Below are 21,204 nucleotides of genomic sequence, written 5' to 3'. Positions count from 1 at the left end.
TTGCTTTTTCCATGATCCAGCAGATGTTGCCAATTTGATCTCTGGTTGCTCTGCCTTTTCTAAAACCAGCTTGAACATCTAGAAGTTCATGGTTCATGCACTGTTGAAGCCTGGCTTGGAGAATTTTGAGCATTACTTTGCTAGCATGTGAGATGAGTGCAATTGTGCGGTAGTTTGAACATTCTTTGGCATTGGAATGAAAACTGACCTTTTCCAGTCCTGTGGCCACTGCTGAGTTTTCCAGATTTGCTGGCATATTGAGTGTAGCACTTTCACAACATCATCTTTTAGGATTTGAAACAGCTCAACTGGAATTCCAACACCTCCACTAGCTTTGCTGGTAGTGATGCTTCCTAAGGCTCACTTGACTTCACATTCCAGGATGTCTGGCTCTAGGTGAGTGATCACACCATCATGGTTATCTGGGTCATGAAGATCTTTTTTTTTTTTAATAGTTCTGTGTATTCTTGACTTGTGTCCTAGGAAAAGGAAATTGGATTCACAAGTACTTGGCCAATCTCTGCTATAGGACACAGAGAGAGAGAGATAGAGAGAGATAGGAGTGAATGAATTTATTGAGGACCTGAAAATACAGGGAAAACTGAAGAGGTAAGAGTTCAAGGACTACAAATAAATCAAAGAAGATTTAGCAAAGGATTCAGATGTGTTGTTAGAAAGCTTTGAGGAGAACCAGCCCTGTGTAGAGTTGAGAATGTTAAGAAGAGAGAAGGCAAATTTCTCTAAGGAGGGAAAATGTCTACTTGTGCTAAGACTCTTGCTTTTAAGACAAAGAAATTCAAGCTAATTAGAAAAGAAATTACACATCTATATCCCACCTGAAAATCATCCTTAGCTTATATTTACCAGCAGTCTAATGCCCATATGCCTCTGCTTGGCCCTCAATGTGCTGCTCCAGCCTATTGTCCACACCTAACCTTGCACTTCCCAGGTACACAGCATGTCCTGGTCACTGGATTGTTCACCATCCTCAAGCCCACCTACCCTCTCCCACCTTCATGGTTTTGCTTTCACAGCTTCTTCCACTCATTAAAGTCATGGCTTTCTTCAAGACCTAAGTAATATGCCATGACATTCAGTAATGAACCCATTTCGAATTTTCCCTGTCAACATGGAACTCCCCATCGTCCCATCACCTTTTGGTTTTCCCCCTACTTTGGTACATGAGACCATCTGCTTTATATCAGTTTTATGTTCACCAAAATGTCTCCCTCAGGAGACCACGGTTTTCTAAAGCAGCAAGCAGGACTACCAAGATGTACATCCCGAGGACAAACAAGAGAGAGAGCCTATCTTTACATTTCATGCAAAGATGGGTTCAATAAAGGACAGAAATGATATGGACCTAACAGAAGCAGAAGATATTAAGAAGAGGTGGCAAGAATACACAGAAGAACTGTACAAAAAAGAGCTTCAGGACCCAGATAATCACAATGGTGTGATCACTCACCTAGAGCCAGACATCCTGGAATGTGAAGTCAAGTGGGCCTTAGAAAGCATCACTACAAACAAAGCTAGTGGAGGTGATGGAATTCCTGTTGAGCTATTTCAAATCCTAAAAGATGATGTTGTGAAAGTGCTACACTCAATATGCCAGCAAATCTGGAAAACTCAGCAGTGGCCACAAGACTGAAAAAGGTCAGTTTTCATTCCAATCCCAAAGAAAAGCAATGCCAAAGAATGATCAAACTACCGCACAATTGCAATCATCTCACACGCTAGCAAAGCAATGCTCAAAATTCTCGAAGCTAGGCTTCAAGAGTACATGAACCGTGAACTTCCAGATGTTCAAGCTGGATTTAGAAAAGGCAGAGGAACCAGAGATCAAATTGCCAACATCTGCTGGATCATTGAAAAAGCAAGAGAGTTCCACAAAAACATCTATTTCTGTTTTAGTGACTATGTGAAAGCCTTTGACTGTGTGGATCACAATAAACTGTGGAAACTTCTGAAGGAATGTGAATACCAGACCACCTGACCTGCCTCTTGAGAAATCTGTATGCAGGTCAGGAAGCAACAGTTAGAGCTGGACATCGAACACAGAATGGTTCCAAATTGGGAGAGGAGTACGTCAAGGCTGTATATTGTCACCCTGCTTATTTAATGTATATGCAGAGTATATTATTCGAAATGCTGGGTTGGGTGAATCACAAGCTGGAATCAAGATTGCCAGGAGAAATATCAATAACCTCAGATATGCAGATGACACCACCCTTATGGCAAAAAAGTAAAGAAGAAGGAAAGAGCCTCTTGATGAAAGTGAAAGAGGAGAGTGAAAAAGTTGGCTTAATGCTCAAAATTCAAAAAATGAAGATCATGGCATCCAGTCCCATCACTTCATGGGAAATAGATGGGTAAACAGTGGAAACAGTGAGAGAGTTTATTTTTGGGGGGCTCCAAAATCACTGCAGATGGTGACTGCAGCCATGAAATTAAAAGACACTTGCTCCTTGGAAGGAAGGTTATGACCAACATAGACAGCATATTAAAAGCAGAGACATTACTTTGCCAACAAAGATCTGTTTAGTCAAGGCTATGGTTTTTCCAGTAGTCATGTATGGATGTGAGTGTTGGACTATAAAGGAAGCTGAGCACCGAAGAATTGATACTTTTGAACTGTGGTGTTGGAGAAGACCCTTGAGAGTCCCTTGGATTGCAAGGAGATCCAACCAGTCTATCCTAAAGGAGATCAGTCCTGAGTGTTCATTGGAAGGACTGATATTGAAGCTGAAACTCCAATCCTTTGGTCACCTGATGTGAAGAGCTGACTCATTTGAAAAGATCCTGATGCTGGGCAAGATTGAAGGCAGGAGGAGAAGAGGACAAGAGAGGATGAGATGGTTGGATGGCATTACCAACTCGATGCATATGAGTTTGAGTAAAGTCCAGGAGTTGGTGATGGACAGGGAGGCCTGGCGTGCTGCAGTCCATGGGGTAGCAAAGAGTTGGACACGACTGAACAACTGAACTGAACTGACCTATGTGAAATTTTCTGGAGCACCATATGAACAGGTTCCCCAGAGTCTCATCTGGGGAGTCTTGAGAAGAACAGACGTGCATGTTAGTTATTGTCATATCTTCTGCCCCGTCTTCCATTCAGCACCTACTACAGTGCCTTTCACATAGTAGGCCCTCAATGTTTATGTTTCTGAATTAAATATACCTGGAAAACTAACAGTTCAGTGAATCATAATAGCATTTTGAGAATTTCATTAATATAAAAAGTATTTTGCAAGATTGTAGTAAAGTAGTTCAGGAATGGCTCATGTAAGCCCCCAAATCATAAAGATAATGTGACAGGGAAAAACATGAGGTAAAAACATGTAAGAATTAGCAGCCAAAAAGAGAGAATCTGACATCAGAGCTGGATAAAAGTAACAAAAATGCATTTCAGTCCTGAGAGAGCAGCACTGAAGTACATCCCATCATATGTAATAGATGTCTCACAGTACCTTCTACATCCATGTGAATAATGCATTTAATACCAGCATTTCAATGCTGGAAAGATGATCATGATTTGGAGGAAACTTGGAGACCAACCAAAATGATTAAGAGATGAGAAGGATTCATTTATGAGCAGTTATAAAAGAAGCCATTTATGTGCCTGGTCTGCTGATGGCTAGAAAGGGGGTGGGGGGCTAGGTTCACAAATGACTGAATGCCGTAAACATCAGGAAGGGGAGGAATGATGGTGAATTCTACTGGAATTTCTTCATATGGACATCTAACAGGCATTGACAAATTCTTCTCATTATTAGGTCTTAAAACATTTAAAGGCCATCTGAATAATATATAACCAGGAATGCTGTGATTGGAAATATTCTATTATTACAGGAGAATAGGACTGCTCTAGAACAGCAAATACAAAAAAAATTTATTGCTTATTAAGGAAAGAAACATTCCAGGAATGCTTGGTGAACAGAGAGACTTAAACTGCACTAACAGTCCACTCTCAGAAATATTCAATATATGCAATTGTGGGTAATGTTATATAGTGAAGAACTGTTGAAATTACAGGACAAAAATGGAAAAGATAATGAGGTATTTCCTTCATTCCTTCCTTCTGTCATTCAACATCTGTTTATTCATTCATCCCACATCCAAAGTTTACTCACTATTTGCCAGGTCCTGGACTGGTGATATAAAGAGTAATATATAAAGGATCTTTCTTTAAAAAGTTTACAGTCTAGTGAGTCTAGTGGTGGGTAGGGAAGCTGGTGGACTAAAAAGAAACAGACAGGTTCAACAGAGAGTTATAACGGAGCAAAGAAAAGTGGTTCCCAACCCAGATGAGACAAAAGTAGGAGGAATCTTAGAGAGGCTTCCGGGAGGAGCTGGTATCTGAGCCAACTCATGAAGGATTCTGAGTCAATGGTTAATCAGAAAGACTGAGAATAAGCATCCCAGGTGCTGTACCACTTTGTCATAACATATGTGGGACTGACAAGTAGTTCAGATTGATGGAGACAAATAGCGTAAGGCAAGTGGTAACCTTAAAAATAATACTTGGAATATACTAGGACTGTAGGTGATTTTTATTTTCCTTCTTGTTTTTCTGTCTCTCCCAAGATTTTTCTTTAACAAAATCACACCTTTATGGAGTCAAATAATTGCCAACATTTATATAGAACTTACTCTGTGCCAAACACTACTCTAAGCACTCCGCATACATTAAGTGATTTTATCCACATAACTCTATGAAATAGCTACTATTATTTTCTTTAACAAAATCACACCTTTATGGAGTCAAATAATTGCCAACATTTATATAGAACTTACTCTGTGCCAAACACTACTCTAAGCACTCTGCATACATTAAGTGATTTTATCCACATAACTCTATGAAATAGCTACTATTATTTTCCTTTATACAGATGAGGAAGGGAGGTAAAGAGAGGTTAAACAACCTGGCAAAGTCAGAGTAAGGAATAGAGTAGTGTTTCTTAACTCCAGGCATCTTATTCTAGAGTTTCTGTTTTTACATCTTCTATGTTCCTAATAACTTTCTAGGTCAGAAGCCTATTTTCTTATAATTTACTCCCATAGTCCCAAGTCTAAAAGCTGACCTAGCAAATAAACAGAAACACAGTCAAATATTAGGGGAAGGATATTCATAGCCCCAAATTCATAGTAGCATAAACTAAAACTAAAATTCACCTAAATATCCTATCATACAGAACAATTATGATAGTTTAGACAATTACACAAGCATTGGAAAGTACAATTTAGAAGAAAGTTAAATGACATGGGAAATGCTTACTGTAAAGATCAAAGAGAAATAAATGCAAGATACAAAGGGTATAATCCTAGTAGTATGTTTGTGTATGTTCAGAAAGGAGAATCACCAGTCAGACTGAGTTCTAGTTCCAATCTTAGCTCTGCCACCTTTTAGCTTTCTGATCTTCAGTAATAATTTAACCTCTCTGTAACCCAGTTTCCTCATCACAAAGTGGGGGTAATACAGTTGTTATACTGGTTAGAAAATTAATATATATAAAATGCTTAAAATTCTGGCTGGCAAACATTCAGTGTCAGCTATCAAAACATTGGAAACCCTATTTAAAATTGGAACTAGATAGTACACATTCACGGGCTTCCCTGGTGGGAAGCCTGCAATGTAGAAGACGCAGGTTCGATCCCTGGGTTGGGAAGATCCCCTGGAGGAGGACACAGCAATTCCCTCCAGTATTCTTGCCTGGAGAATCCCCTGGACAGAGGAGCCTGGCAGGCTACAGTCCATGGGGTCGCAAAGAGTTGGACACAACTGAGCAACTAAGCCCAGCACAGCACAGTACACATTCACACAGACAGCTGAATAAGAATCCTTTGTAATCTGTTGTCCAATATGTTACAACTTTATCTAGTTATTTTTCTCCTCATATTTTAAAAAATAATTGGAAGCTGAGTGACATGAGGGGAAATTTGCATTGCAAGTAAAAAGTATTTGCTTTCAGATTCTGCTTTATCAACTTATAAGATATATGAAATATTCAACCAATCACCAAAGGGTTATGAAAGTTTCCTTTTTAACCAGATACCTTTCCAAGGCCCAGAACACTGATATTTTATTTTGGCTGAATATTCCTGAATTGTGATAGCTTAAAAACATTTAACTTCAACATAATAAGAGCTGTGTATGACAAACTGACAGCTAATATCATACTCAGTGGTGAAAAGCTGAAAGCATTTCCTCTAAGATCAGGAACAAGACAAGGATGCCCCGTCTCACTTTATTTAACATGGTATTAAAAGTCCTAGACATAGCCAAAAGAAATCCAAATTGAAAAAGAAGTAAAACTGTCACTGTTTACACATGATACTATAAATAGAAAATCCTGAAGGTGCTACCCAGTACTACTAGAGCTTATCAAGGAATTCAGTAAAATTTCAGGATAAAAAAAAATAACAGAGAAATCTGTTGCATTTCTATATACTCACAATGAATATTCAGAAATAGAAATTAAGGAAACAATCCCACTTACCACCACATCAAAAAGAATAAAATACCTAGGAATAAACTTACCTAAGGAGGTAGAAGACCTGTACTTTGTAAACTATAAAACATTGATAAAAGAAACTGAAGATGATACAAATAGATGGACAGATATATCATGTTCTTGGATTGGAAGAATTAATATTGTTAAAATGATCATACCACCCAAAGCAAACTACAGACTTAATGAAATCCCTATCAAAATTTGGCATTATGCTAAGTGAAATAAGTCCGACAGAGAAAGACAATTACTGCATGATATCACTTACATGTGGATCACTTACATGTGGAATATAAAAAATGAAACAAACTAGTGACTATAACATAAAAGAACCAGACCCACAGATACACAGAACAAACGAATGGTCTACCAGCGGGGAGAGGGAAGGAGAAAGGGGCAAGTTAGTGGTAGGTGATTAAGAGGTACAAATTAATAGGTATAAAATAAGCTACAATTAGTAAATTTATTAATAAATTTATTAAATGTAATCATTAAAATTATTGTGCAACACAGGGAATATAGCCAGTATTTTACAATAACTACAAACAGAGGTGGTGGTGTTCAGTCGTGTCCGATTCTTTGCCACCCCATGGACTGCAGCACCCCAGGCTTCTCTCTCCTTTATGATCTCATCGAGTTTGCTCAAACTCATGTCCATTGCATTCTGATGCCATCCAACCATCTCATCCTCTGTCGTCCCCTTCTCCCGCCTTCAATCTTTCCCAGCATCAGGGTCTTTTCCAATGAGTCAGATCTTCGCATCAGGTGGCCAAATACTGAACATTCAGCTTCAGCATCAGTCCTTCCAATGAATATTCAGGGTTGACTTCCTTTAGGATTGACTGGTTTGATCTCCTGGCTGTCCACGGGACTCTCAAGAGTCTTTTCCAGCACCACAGCTCAAAAGCATCAGTTCTTCAGCACTCATCATTTATGGTCCAACTCTCACATCTGTACATGACTACTGGAAAAACCATAGCTTTGACTATCTGGACATTTGTCGGCAAAGTGACATCTCTGCTTGTTAATATGCTGTCTAGGTTTGTCATAGCTTTTCTTCCAAGGAGCAAGTGTCTTAATTTCATGGCTGCAGTCCCCATCTATGGTGATTTTGGAGCCCACAAAAATAAAATCCGCTGCCTGTATGTGAGACAGCAAAAGAGACACAGATGTATAGAATGGACTTTTGGACTCTGAGGGAGAGGGAGAGGGTGGGATGATTTTGGAGAATGGCACTGAAACATGTATACTATCATGTAAGAAACTAATTGCCAGTCTATGTTCAATACAGGATACAGGATGCTTGGGGCTGGTGCACGGGGATGATCCAGAGAGATGATATGGGGTGGGAGGAGGGTTCAGGACTAGGAACTCATGTACACCTGTGGCAGATTCATGTCAATGTATGGCAAAACCAATACAGTATTGTAAAGTAAAATAAAGTAAAAATAAAAATTAAAAATAAATAAAAATAAAAAAATCCACCACTGATATCATTTTTTCCCTTTCTATTTGCCATGAAGTGATAGGGCCAGATGCCATTATCTTAACTTTTTGCATGCTGAGATCTAAGCCAGTTTTTTCACTTTCACCATTATCAACAGGCTCTTTAGTTCCTTTTCACTTTTTGCCATTTGAGCAGTATTATCTGCAGCATCTGAAGTTGCTGATATTTCTCCCAGCAATCTTGATTTCAGCTTGTGATTCATCCAACTTGGCATTTCGCATGATGTACTCTGCACAGAAGTTAAATAAACAAGATAACAATATACAGCTTTATCATACTCCTTCCCCAATTCTGAACCAATCCACTGCTCCATGTCCAGTTCTAGCTGTTGTTTTTTGACCTGCATACAGGTTTCTTAGGATATAGGTAAAACGGTCTGATATTTCCATCTCTTTAAGAATTGTCAACAGTTTGTTATAATCCACAGTCAAAGGTTTTAGCATAGACAATGAAGCAAAAGTATATGTTTTCCTGGAATTCTCTTGCTTTCTCTATGATCCAACAGATGTTGGCAATTTGATCTCTGATTTATCTGCAGTTTCTAAATCCAGCTTGTACATCTGGAATTTCTCAGTTCATGTAATGCTGAAGCCTAGCTTGACAGATTTTTGAGCATTATCTTGCTGGAAAGTGAAATGAGTGCAATTATATGGTAGTTTGAATATTCTTTGGCATTGCCTTTCTTTGGGATTGAAATGAAAACTGGCCTTTTCCAGTTCTGTGGCCACTGCTGAGTTTTCCAAATTTGCTGACGTATTCAGTGCAGCACTTTGACAGCATCATCTTTCAGGATTTGAAACAGCTCCACTGGAATTCCATCACCTCCACTAGCTTTGTTCTCAGTGATGCTTCTTAAAGCCCACTTGACTTCACACTCCAGAATGTCTGGCTCGAGGTGAATGACCACACCATTGTGGTTATCTGGGTCCTTAAGACCTTTTTTGTATAATTCTTCTGTGTATTCTTGCCACCTCTGCTTAGTCTCTTCTGATTCTGTTAGGTTCATACTGTTTCTGTCTTTTATTGTGCCCATCCTTGAATGAAATTTTTCCTTGATATTTCCAATTTTTTTGATGAGATCTCTAATCTTTCCCATTCTATTGTTTTCTTCTATTTCTTTGCATTGTTCACTTATGAAGGTCTTCTTATCTCTCCTTGCTATGCTATTCTCTGGAACTCTGCATTCAGTTGGGTTTATCTTTCTTTCTCTCCTTTGCCTTTCACTTCTCTTTTTTTCTCAGCTATTTGTAAGGCTTCCTCAGGCAACCACTTTGCCTTTTTGCATTTCTTTTTCTTTGTGATGGTTTTAGTCACTGCCTGCTATACAATGTTATGAACCTCTGTCCATAGTTCTTCAGGCACTTTGTCTACCAGATCTAATCTCTTGAATCTATTCATTATATCCACTGTATAATCATAAGGGATTCGATTTAGGTCATACCTGAATGGCCTAGTGCCTTTCCCTACTTTCAAATTTAAACCTGAATTTGGCAATAAGGAGTTCATGATCTGAGCCACAGTCAGCTTCAGCTCTTGTTTTTGCTGACTGCATAGAGTTTCTCCATCTTCAGCTACAAAGAATATAATCAATCTGATTTCAGAATTGACCATCTGGTGATGTCCATGTGTATAGTGGTCTGTTGGGTTTTTGGAAAAGGGGTTTGCTATGACTAGTATGTTCTCTTGAGAAAACTCTGTAGGCCTTTGCCCTGCTTCATTTTGTATTGCAAGGCCAAATTTGCCTGTTACTCCAGGTATCTCTTGACTTCCTGCTTTTGCATTCCATTCTCCTATGATGATGGAGAAGGCAATGGCAACCTACTCCAGTACTCTTGCCTGGAAAATCCCATGGATGGAGAGCCTGGTAGGCTGCAGTCCATGGAGTTGCTAAGAGTCAGACACGACTGAGTGACTTCACTTTCACTTTTCACTTTCATGCATTGGAGAAGGAAATGGCAACCCACTCCAGTGTTCTTGCCTGGAGAATCCCAGGGACAGCGGAGCCTAGTGGGCTGCCGTCTATGGGGTCGCACAGAGTTGGACACGACTGAAGTGACTTAGCAGCAGCAGCAGCTCCTATGATGAAAAGGACATCTTTTTCTGTAGGTCTTCACAGAACTGTTCAACTTCAGCTTCTTTGGCATCAGTGGTTGAGGCACAGACTTGGACTACTGTGATGTTGAATGGTTTGCCTTGGAAATGAGCCAACAGATGGAGCACAACCTTTAAAAATTGTGAATAACTGTATTGTACACCTGTAACCTATATTATTGTACACCTCAATTAAAAAAAAGAAAAAAATGTGCTTCCTCATCAGTTAGGATCAATAGTTGAATGGAAATTACAAACTGGTTTTTCAAGGACCCAAGGCCACATATAGTTTATTTCTCATCTGAGTTTTAGAATTATCTTAATTCAAAGATGCTGACTCCTTGGAAGGAAAGTTATGACCAACCTAGATAGTATATTAAAAAGCAGAGACATTACTTTGCCAACAAAGATCCGTCTAGTCAAGGCTATGGTTTTTCCAGTGGTCATGTATGGATGTGAGAGTTGGACTGTGAAGAAAGCTGAGCGCCAAAAAATTGATGCTTTTGAACTGTGGTGTTGGAGAAGACTCTTGAGAGTCCCTTGGATTGCAAGGAGATCCAACCAGTCCATTCTCAAGGAGATCAGCCCTTGGATTTCTTTGGAAGGAATGATGCTAAAGCTGAAACTCCAGTACTCTGGCCACCTCATGCAAAGAGTTGACTCATTGGAAAAGACTCTGATGCTGGGAGGGATTGGGGGCAGGAGGAGAAGGGGACGACCGAGGATGAGATGGCTGGATGGCATCACCAACTCGATGGACATGAGTTTGGGTAAACTCTGGGAGTTGGCGATGGACAGGGAGGCCTGGAGTGCTACAGTTCATGGGGTCACAAAGAGTCAGACATGACTGAGAGACTGAACTAACTGAATGAACTAACTAATGAGTCTCTATGTTAAGAAAAATATAAGGAAATGAGCAGTTTCAAGAGTAACCCTGACTCTGTTTTATCTCAAAGTTTTATTTTCCTTCCTTTTTTTCATGAAGGCAATTCTTGTAGTTATCTTTGGGGCTGGTCTCAGGGGCTACTTGAGCAGGTGGACTATACTGAGAAAGATAGAACAAGGACCTGGGCCAGGGGGTGGAGAGGGGGCTGTAATTTTCACTGATCTGCTCAGAATCTGCAAAGTGGGATGGAAAATGCTTAAGTATTTTCTTAAGGAAAGTCTAGAAAATAATCCTTGTTGAAGGGAACTGAGGTTTGTCTGCTGCTCACACCATAAGGAACCTGGTTTCCCCACCAGTTTTCATGGTGCTTCTCTCTCTCCCTTTCTCTCAGGTCTCCTATGTAAAAGCGATTGACATCTGGATGGCGGTGTGCCTTCTGTTTGTGTTTGCAGCCTTACTGGAATATGCAGCAGTGAACTTTGTCTCCAGGCAGCACAAGGAGTTTCTGAGGCTCCGGAGAAGACAGAAGAGGCAAAATAAGGTATCGTTGACTCTGAGTGCAGACAAAGTCAGGTAGAGTTCGAGGTGTTTAACCAGTCAATGTAATTTAGAAAATAGAACAACACATAGTGAACAAGAAGCTGAAGTTAATTTTTGTCCTGATTCATATACTGAATTACTGCTCAGGTTGGTCCTTTAAAATTGGGACAGAGTTGTCACATTTAGCAAAGAAAATTCATTAAGAGGTGAATGGATAAAACAGATGTGGTATATATATACAATGGAATATTACTCAGCCATAAAAAGAATGGAATAATGTCATTTGGAGCAATATGGATGGACTTAGAGATTATCATACTAAGTGAGATAAGTCAGACAGAGAAAGACAAATATCATATGGTACCACTTATAGGTGGAATCTAAAAAATGATACAAATGAACTTATTTATAAAACAGAAATAGACTCACAGAAATAGAAACAAACTTATGGTTACCAAAGGGCAAAGGGAGAGGAGGGATAAATTAGGAGATTGGGAATAACATGTACACACTACTCACTATGGAGAACAGTGTGGAGATTTCCTTAAAAACTACGAATAAAACCACCATATGACCCAGCAATCCCACTACTGGGCATATACCCTGAAGGTGAAAGTGAAGTCGCTCAGTGTCCAACTCTTTGCTACCCCATGGGCTATAGCTCACCAGGCTCCTCCATCCATGGGATTTTCCAGGCAAGAGTTCTGGAGTGGGTTGCCATTTCCTTCTCTGGAGGATCTTCCTGACCCAGGGATTGAACCTGGGTCTCCTACATTATATACCCTGAGAAAACCATAATTCAAAAAGACACAGGTACCCCAATGTTCATTGCAGCACTATTTACAATAGCTAGGATATGGAAGCAACCTAGATGTCCATTGGCAGATGAACGGATAAAGAAGTTATGGTACATATATATAATGGAATATTACTCAGCCATAAAAAGGAACAAATTTGAGTCAGTTCTAGTGATGTGGATGAACCTAGAGCCTGTTATATAGAGTTAGAAAAACAAATATCATATATTAACACATTATATATGGAATCTAGAAAATTGTACTGATGAACCTATCTGCAGGGCAGGAAGAGAGACACAGACATAGAGAAGAGACTGGTGGACACAACGAGGGAAGGAGAGGGAGGGACAAATTGAGAGTAGCACTGAAACATCTATATTAGCATATGTAAATTAGATAGCTAGTAGGAAGTGACTTTAAAACACAGGGAGCTCAAGTTAGTACTCTGTGACAACCTAGAGGGGTAGGATCAGGTTGGGGGTGGGGGGAGACTCACTAGGGAGGGGACATACGTATCCTTATGACTGATTCACACTGTTGTATGGCAGAAACCAATACAACATTGTAAAGCAACTATCCTCCAATTAATAATTTAAAAAGAGGCCAAAAATCATATATATACTACTATATATAAAAAAAGTAAATGACAAAGGACCTACTGTATAGCACAGGGAACTTTACTCAGTATCTTATAATAACTGATAATGGAAAAGAATCTGAACAAGATTGCATATATATACACACATATATATGACTGAATCTCTTTGCTGTACACCTGAAACTAACACAACATTGTAAATTAACTATATTTCAATTAAAAAATATACAGGGCACACAAGCCTGAATTTCAGATAAATGATAAATAATATTTAGTATAAGTACATCCCAGATGTTACATGGAACAGACTTATATTAACACATTATTCCTTGTTTATCTGAAATTAAAATTGAACTGAGAGCCTTGTGTTTTGCTACAGCCTAGCAACTGTAGTTGGAGATATATATTCCATCTGACAAAATGACTTTAAAACCTTGTTGTTTTGAACACTAATAGTTTGTGTGTCTTTGAGCACAAAACTACGTTGACTTTTTCATGAATTGCTTGGCTTTATGTAAATAAGGTCCCTAATCATGTTGATTTCAACCTGATAAATCCAAGTAGACTGATTTCATTGTCTCAACTTAAATTTTAATGCAGAAACTCCAAATTTACATTACCTAGAAGCTTGAAGTTGGAAATACATGGCTCAAAATCTCCACTTCAGTGGTTCCCAAACTTGCCTGCACATTAGAATAGCTTGGAGATCTTTCAAAAATCCCAAACCTTGGTCATACCTCATACCCATTCATCTCAGTCTCAGAATGGGGCACAGGAGTATCTCTGAAGCTCCCCAGGTAATTCCAAGTGCAGACGCATTTGGGAAGCAGTGGTCTGGTTTATAATACAATTTCATATAGCACTCCAGAAGCCTTGCATTTGTTTTCAGTTTCAGGTTCCAGGAGAGAAACATGCTCTTTGGTATGTAGAACATTAGTGCCTGTAACAATATCACTAGAGAACTGAAGTTAAAGTTTTACACACAGGAGATGAAAGATAGTTTTCAAAATCTCCTCCCCCTAAAAAAATGATAAATTGAACCTGCTGGTAAAGCCATAGTTACATACTACTCTGTCGGAGCAAAAACAAAAATGTTTCATTGTCAATTTTAATGCTTCCAAATACCTAGATGTAAAGGTGAACATTGTAAGGTATGCTATTTTTTTAATTTTTATTTATTAATTTTTGGTTGTGCTAGGTCTCCCTTGCTGCTGAAGGGCTTTCTCTAGATGCAGAGAGTGGGGGTTACTCTCTAGTTGCGGTACACGGGCTTTTCATTGCAGTAGCTTTTCTACTGGCAGAGCATGGGCTTAGCTGCCCTGTGGCATGTGGACTCTTCCTGGACCAGGGATCAAACCCATGTCCCCTGCATTGGCAGGCATATTCTTAACCACTGGACCACCAAGGAAGTCTGAACATTGCAATTAGATGTTGTTTACATTGATGAGCTTATATGTGTAAAAACTGAGTTATTACAGCATGTGCCAAAATGCTTTCTTTGCATACTCTGGGCTGGTAGCCTGTGTGCTGCCCTCTTTTTCTCTTTCCCTCATCCCAGGAAACAATACATACAGGTGCATGCCCTTTGCTGCACATTGCTCAATATCAAACCTCTCTCAATTTTCACCTCCCTGATGGTGCTAACCATTTCTTGAACCTCTTCCATAGATGTCTAGCACAAAGTGGCAGAAGTTTGAGGTTACATGTGCCACTCAGGAAATATTACTAGAATGTAAAGGTATTACAGTTACATAAATTGTATTCTCAGAATTCCCTTGTTTAGCTTAGTAATTACCCACTGACTGTATGCTCTCCCAGACCAGAAATAGAAAAGGAGTTTCATTTTGCTCCCTGATTCTGAATAACTGGGAATACTTTCATGGAATGCTATGTGGAGGATTCTTAGGTTGTATCTGTATCTTATCATAAGACACCCGGAATGCTTGTTAAGAATAGAGAGAGTGTCACACCTCAAATCTTGTGAAACAGAGTCTGCAGGGAGGTCACTGAGAATTACTACTTTTCACAAGTGTCCCTGGAGAAGGCAATGGCACCCCACTCCAGTCCTCTTGCCTGGAAATTCTCATGGACGGCCTGGTAGGCTGCAGTCCATGGGGTCTCGAACAGTCAGACACGACTGAGCGACTTCCCTTTCACTTTTCACTTTCCTGCATTGGAGAAGGAAATGGCAACACACTCCAGTGTTCTTGCCTGGAGAATCCCTGGGACGGGGGAGCCTGGTGGGCTGCCGTCTATGGGGTCACACAGAGTCGGACATGACTGAAGCGACTTAGCAGCAGTAGCAGTAGCAGCACAAGTGCCCCAGTGAGTCCTACGATAAGGTTGTTTGGGGGAAATGTGGGCAGTATTAGAGCAGGTGGTAGAGAATGAGAAAGATAAAAGAGTAGGAAATGAGGTTGGAGGAATGGTAATTTCAAGTTCATATAAGACTTTGTAGACCAGTATGAATGAATAGATTTTATTCTGATTGGATTAGAATCACTGGCTAGATTCAACATAGCAAATATCAGGATGTTGAGTGGGTAGTTCATGAGAAGCAGCAGCAGATTAGTCAGGAGGCTATCACAGAAATATGGGGACATGTTGCTGGCATAGACTGTGGTACTGGTCATCGAAGTGGTCAGAGTCAAGATTCATTCATTCATTCCAAAAATATTTGATTCATATTGTGTGCCAGGAGCTACATACATCATTAGAATACATAATTGAATGGCACAGACAAAATGCAATTCCATGATGAAACTTAGATTCTAGTGATTATTCTTTTGGAGTAAAACCAACAGGTCATGCTGATGTATTTGATGTGGGGAGGTGAGGAAAAGAGAGGAATGTGTCTCAGATTCTTGGCTTCAACAACTTGTTAGGTAGTGTTTAAGATGGGGACTACTGCAGACTTGGGGTGGAACTCAGGTCATTTTGATGTCATTAAATTTAGATACCTGTAAGACATGCCAGTAGGGTTAGCAAGTAATTATATAGATAAACACACCTAAGGGAGAGAAGAAATCTGAAAAAGGATCTTTGAGAGTAACCAGCAAACAATGTTTTAAATCCACAAAACTGCGTAAGATCACCTAAGTGTAAATTCACAAAAAAGGTAACCATGTGAGGTGATGGGAAGGTTAATTAGTTTGATGGTAGTAATCATTTCACAGTGTACACTTATAGCAAAACCTCACACTGTACATCTTAAATACACTCAACTGTTATTTGTCAATTATAAAGTTCTGGGGGGTAGGGGCGTAACTTAACTACAACATTGAGTAATGAAATCATTCCTCAAAGAAAAGGAAAAAAAAAAGAAAGCTCTGAGAATGGAACACTCCACCATTTAAAAAGCCTGTCTAGAACAAAGGAAATGATGGCAGAGTTTAGACATCACTTGCATTTGCCTTTGCTGTGCAGGAGAGCCTAGAAGACAGCATGGAAGATAATATAGGATGATGGGAGGAACCTTGCTTCAAAATGGAAGATAAAAGAACATGTTTAACAATAGGAATACTGTAGCAAAAAGGGAAAAATCAACACTGCAGTGAAAGAACACCATAATTTCAAGGGGAAAAAAAACACCTTGAGAAGAAAGGATGACAATTCAGAGCCAAGGGCCAGGGTTAGCCTTACATGGGGACAGATATTTCAGCCATTTTAATAATGACTTAAATTAGGGTCAGTTCATTCATGAGGATACCAAAACAGTGAAATAATTTGCCCATGCTCATGAGCCACGAAGTAGCACAGCAAGATCTAAAGTGTGATCCTGTCTCCAGCGACCATGTGCTTTACCACTATACAGACAAAAGGGAAGAGTGACAGTGGGTGCTGACCCACTGGTAGTTTGATGATGGTATAATGTAGGAACTCCTAATTGCTCCTATCATTTCCAAGGATTATCAGGGAAGTTACAAGCTGAAAATGGGATGGAAAGAAGGAATATAGAAAGTTTAAGGAGGAAAGAGATATGATATTAAATAGTAGTTTGGGAGAGTAAAAAACTAATGCTCTCAAGAGAGAGATGGGGTCAGGATGCTGAGGCAAATGTAGTGGGAGACTGCATCTGAGGTCTATGGTTATGAATTTAAAGTTTAAGCTGAAATTTAAAACATTAATTAAAACAACAAGCAGGTATGTGTCCCTTTGTAGTCAAGGCTCTTACTACCACTGACAATTAAATTTGGGGAAAAAAAAAAAAAGAGGAGGCATTTCCAATTATTTATCCCTTAGGAAATGACATCTTTCCAAGCCAGTGCTTTTCACATTTTTTGAGTCTAAACTATGTTAACAAAAAATGGTAACAAGAACTCGCAGTGATTGAGGGCTTACTATAAACCAGGCACTAATCTAGGTACTTTCCATACAGGAATTGATTTAATCCCCACAACTGTGAGTGCCGTGATCATACAGCCGGCTTACTACACAAAGTCCTAGTTCTGCCTATTTTTCTGATGCCCTGTGTAATTTGGCATTTGTCCTGAATTATTAGTTCTAAAATAAAACACCTATTAATAGTTGCATTAAAATAAACTGAGATGGGTTTGGTAGACCTTTACTCTGTATACATCTGCTTTCTGTCATGGTGTGATCTTCTGGGGTGGGGGCCTACAGATGCAGTACACAAGTTCTCACTTCAAAATGTGCTGAAATCTAAAAAAAAAAAAAAAAATCACCACCTGTGGCCTCTGCTCTTGAACCTTTCCAAAAGCAATGTCAGAGCTAACACTCTTTCCAGGATAACTGGAACAGAAGTTGCTGATAAAATGAAGTGCACTCACACAAAAGAGGCTGGGGATAAATAAGTCTTTCATTCAGTCTGTCGGTGGTGAGATACTGCTGTCCTGCTAACAAGCATTTGGGACACCAGCCTTGGCCCATGACATGGCATGCAAAACCCATTAAGCCCCTAGGCAACTACTTGGTGGGGTTAGTGGTAAACACGGGAAAATCATAGGTTCAGTGAACATGAGACCATCATCATAGAGGCTGAGCAGTCTTGCTGTGGGCATCTGAATGCTCATGATTGAATGGCTTTGTGATTTTTTGATCATTTAAATCTGTAATTGCCTTATTATTTGATAATTACTGCAAAATAAAAAAAGATCATCATTATAGAGCTGAATGGTCTATGCCACTTTCCACTATCAAAACTGTTCTTGTTGGGATAAAATGTGGTCATCCTGTCAGTAATGAAGGTGGTATTCTTATCTCCACCCTACAGAGGACAAGAGGAAAGCACTGAGAGGTTAAGTAAAACAACAAAAGCCACACAGGCAGGCAACTTGCTTCCAGTGTCCCTGACCTCAGCTACTGCTGTGCACAGTTCATGTTTTACATCTTACATTCTGATCCAGTATCTCTCGCTCACTCACACACTTAACATCTCTAATGTACCCTAATATTTTCTACTATGTTTTTTTTTTAAGGCTGGCCCATCAGGGATGAGGTTGGAGTGAGGCAAGTGCAAGTAGTCACATGAGTACAGGGTCAGATCTTGTCTTTATTTAAATCTGGTATTTTTTTTCACCACAGATTTTTGCATTAATAAGGAATTTTTCAAATATTGCATTAAAATAATGCCCTGAAGTACTGGGGTTTTGGCACCCTTACATTTTGCACCCGAGACCTTACTCACCTTGCCCTAGTTTCAGCTCAGCTGGTGATGAACTATTAAATTTTCATAGACCCTACTAGGTTGTAGCCTGAATATAAAACAAAAACAAGCCACCATTTTAAAATGTTCAATGTTTCCAACGAAAAAGGGCATCTCTTTAGTTTCCCACTAGAAAACTGACCTCCCCAGCACAATACAGTAGATTCTTTAGACAGTGTAAGAATATCCAAGAACAGATTACTTCCCAAAGTGATTACATCATCATGGAAGGTGTTTATGGAGGGAGCCCCTGAGACTACAATTACTTATATGGGAAGAGCGGTGCTTAGTGAACAAGTTATGAAATGCGGTCACTTTCAAGGAGGGGCCAGGCAATTTGCAACTAGGTGCATTCGCTTTTCCTTTTCTACATCACAAAAAAGCAGCCAGTCTTATCAAAGCTGAGTTTCTCAGTAAACAATCAAGCCAAGATCTTCACTGACAGATACTGCAAATCCCTATGATTGGGCCAGCCTTGGTCTATTAGAAGTTGATGCCCAGGGTCTATGTAGTAAAATCCTATTTTTATTTTATAGCCTCAGCTCCAGTAAGTCTTCACACCATGTGATAGTTTAACAACTGTCCCACAAGAACTTTAAAGCCTCACTTGCACCTCACTCACCCTATCTTTTTATATTTGGCCACACCACTCCTGACTTTGGCATTGTGCCTGATTTCAGAGGTTTCCAGTTACCCATAGAGCCCTGGCTTCTTTATTTTCAGTAACTAAACAGAAATTGAAGCTGTTTGAGAACACGGTTATGACTTCTAAGCTTAAGGCTGAGCTGCCTTTTAAATGGAATGTTGTAAACACACTGTTTAGACTTCAGTCTCCCCAGAAGAAAATAAGAGGTCTTAACCTAATTGGCGGAGAAGGCAATGGCACCCCACTCCAGTACTCTTGCCTGGAAAATCCCATGGATGGAGGAGCCTGGTGGGCTGCAGTCCATGGGGTTGCAAAGAGTCGGACATGACTGAGCGACTTCCCTTTCACTTTTCACTTTCATGCATTGGAGAAGGAAATGGCAACCCACTCCAGTATTCTTGCCTGGAGAATCCCAGGGATGGGGGAGCCTGGCGGGCTGCCGTCTATGGGGTTACACAGAATCGGACACGACTGAAGCGACTTAGCAGCAGCAGCAGCAACCTAATTGGACAACAGGGTGAGAATGTGAGGCCCTGACCAAAATGTCTCACATGAAAGTAACTTGGGAAAGTACTCATTTTTTGCAGTTTTCTCTTTCCCTCCCTTTATTTATCAGTCCTTCAATTCTTAGCTAAATTGCCAATTTTTCAAAAGATAACTTCTTATTAATTTGAAATATGTATACATATAACTGAGTCACTTTGCTGGACATCTGAAACTAATACAATCTTTTAAGTCAATTATGCTTCAATTAAAAAAAATAATTTCCTGATCCTATAGGGCTAAAAGGATGCCATTCTTTCAAGCTTCCATATTACCTAATTTGTTCCTTTTACAAGGTGTCAGTTTCTACTCATTTGTTGCATGTTTTACAGAAGAATATAAAATTGACATGTATTGTGGGTATTATTTAGGACACTGTACCTAGAAATACCTGAGTCTTGCTCTCAACCAATCATCTTCCCATTGACCTAATAGAGGAGAATAAACCTACAAGCACAGTAACTATTTTACTATTATCCAGGCTTTAGCCTCAAATCCCAGTGCCATGCCTCAGAAGAAGAACACCTTAGAAGAAGCCCTGTCCCTCCACTCAGTAGGTCCACAAGCTCTGTGCTATTTGTGCCCCAATGTTTCAAAGCCCTTAGATCTCCCACCCACTGCTGAAGGCCATAAGACAAGGACCCAGAGCAGATGTTCATCCAGGAGTGGCTTTTTCACACCCATGGGGTCCTGGAATGTCCCCAGTCAGACCAATACTCCTCCTTAAGGACCAAAGTCTACTTCCTCTCTTCCTGGGGACATCCCTTTAAACACTTAAACATGGTGAACTGGAAGGCCTTTTCAAAGTTTCTGGGCTAAACTGACCAAGTCCTTCCTATGATACGGCTTATAGCTCCTCAGCATACTGGCTACCCTTTCTGTAGTTTGCTAGTGACATCTTGAAGTATGAATCACAGAATGTGACAGTCCAGGCATGATCAGGATGTAACACAGAAAACCAGTAGTATCCCCTCTGTTTATCTGCACTTTTCAGAGAACATTAAATTACAGTAGTGCTTTTCAGTAGTCATATTCCACATTTGACTCCTTTTGATATTGCTAATGCTTGTTCATTTTCCAAGTCTTTTTTCCTATTAATACAAATAGCTGTCAAGTTATCTGTTCTTAATTATGTGCTTGACTTTTTCCAAAACTAAACAAAGGACTTTATATTTATTGTTATAAATTTTTACATCATTGAATTTGGCTCATTTTTTAGATGGCATTAATCTTCTTCATAGTGATTTAGTCATCTGGAAAATTAGCTACCACATCTAGCTCTTTAACACTGACAAATAGGTGCCAATGCCCTTCAAGCAAAGGCCACCAGGAACAAGCCAGTAGTTAAGTTAGGCTTACTGTTCTTTGCAGCAAGGAAGAACGTGTACTATAGAGAGGACTCTAAACTGGGCAATTTGG

General features: G+C 39.6%; 1 protein-coding gene across 2 annotated transcripts in view; it reads left to right on the top strand.

The window, feature by feature from the left end:
• Positions 1 to 21,204, top strand: part of GLRA2 (glycine receptor alpha 2) — a 209,504-nt gene that overhangs the window by 162,660 nt on the left and 25,640 nt on the right. For both annotated transcript variants that reach the window (XM_040266603.1, XM_040266602.1), the window contains exon 8: positions 11,388 to 11,537. In XM_040266603.1, the coding sequence (XP_040122537.1) occupies positions 11,388 to 11,537 (150 nt within the window). The remainder of the gene's footprint in view (positions 1 to 11,387; positions 11,538 to 21,204) is intronic.

The sequence above is a fragment of the Oryx dammah genome, unplaced genomic scaffold (assembly GCF_014754425.2).
Source record: "Oryx dammah isolate SB20612 unplaced genomic scaffold, SCBI_Odam_1.1 HiC_scaffold_23, whole genome shotgun sequence".
Classification (NCBI taxonomy): Eukaryota; Metazoa; Chordata; class Mammalia; order Artiodactyla; family Bovidae; genus Oryx; species Oryx dammah.
The sequence above is the reverse complement of the archived record's forward strand: the minus strand, read 5'-3'. Positions and strand labels throughout refer to the sequence as shown.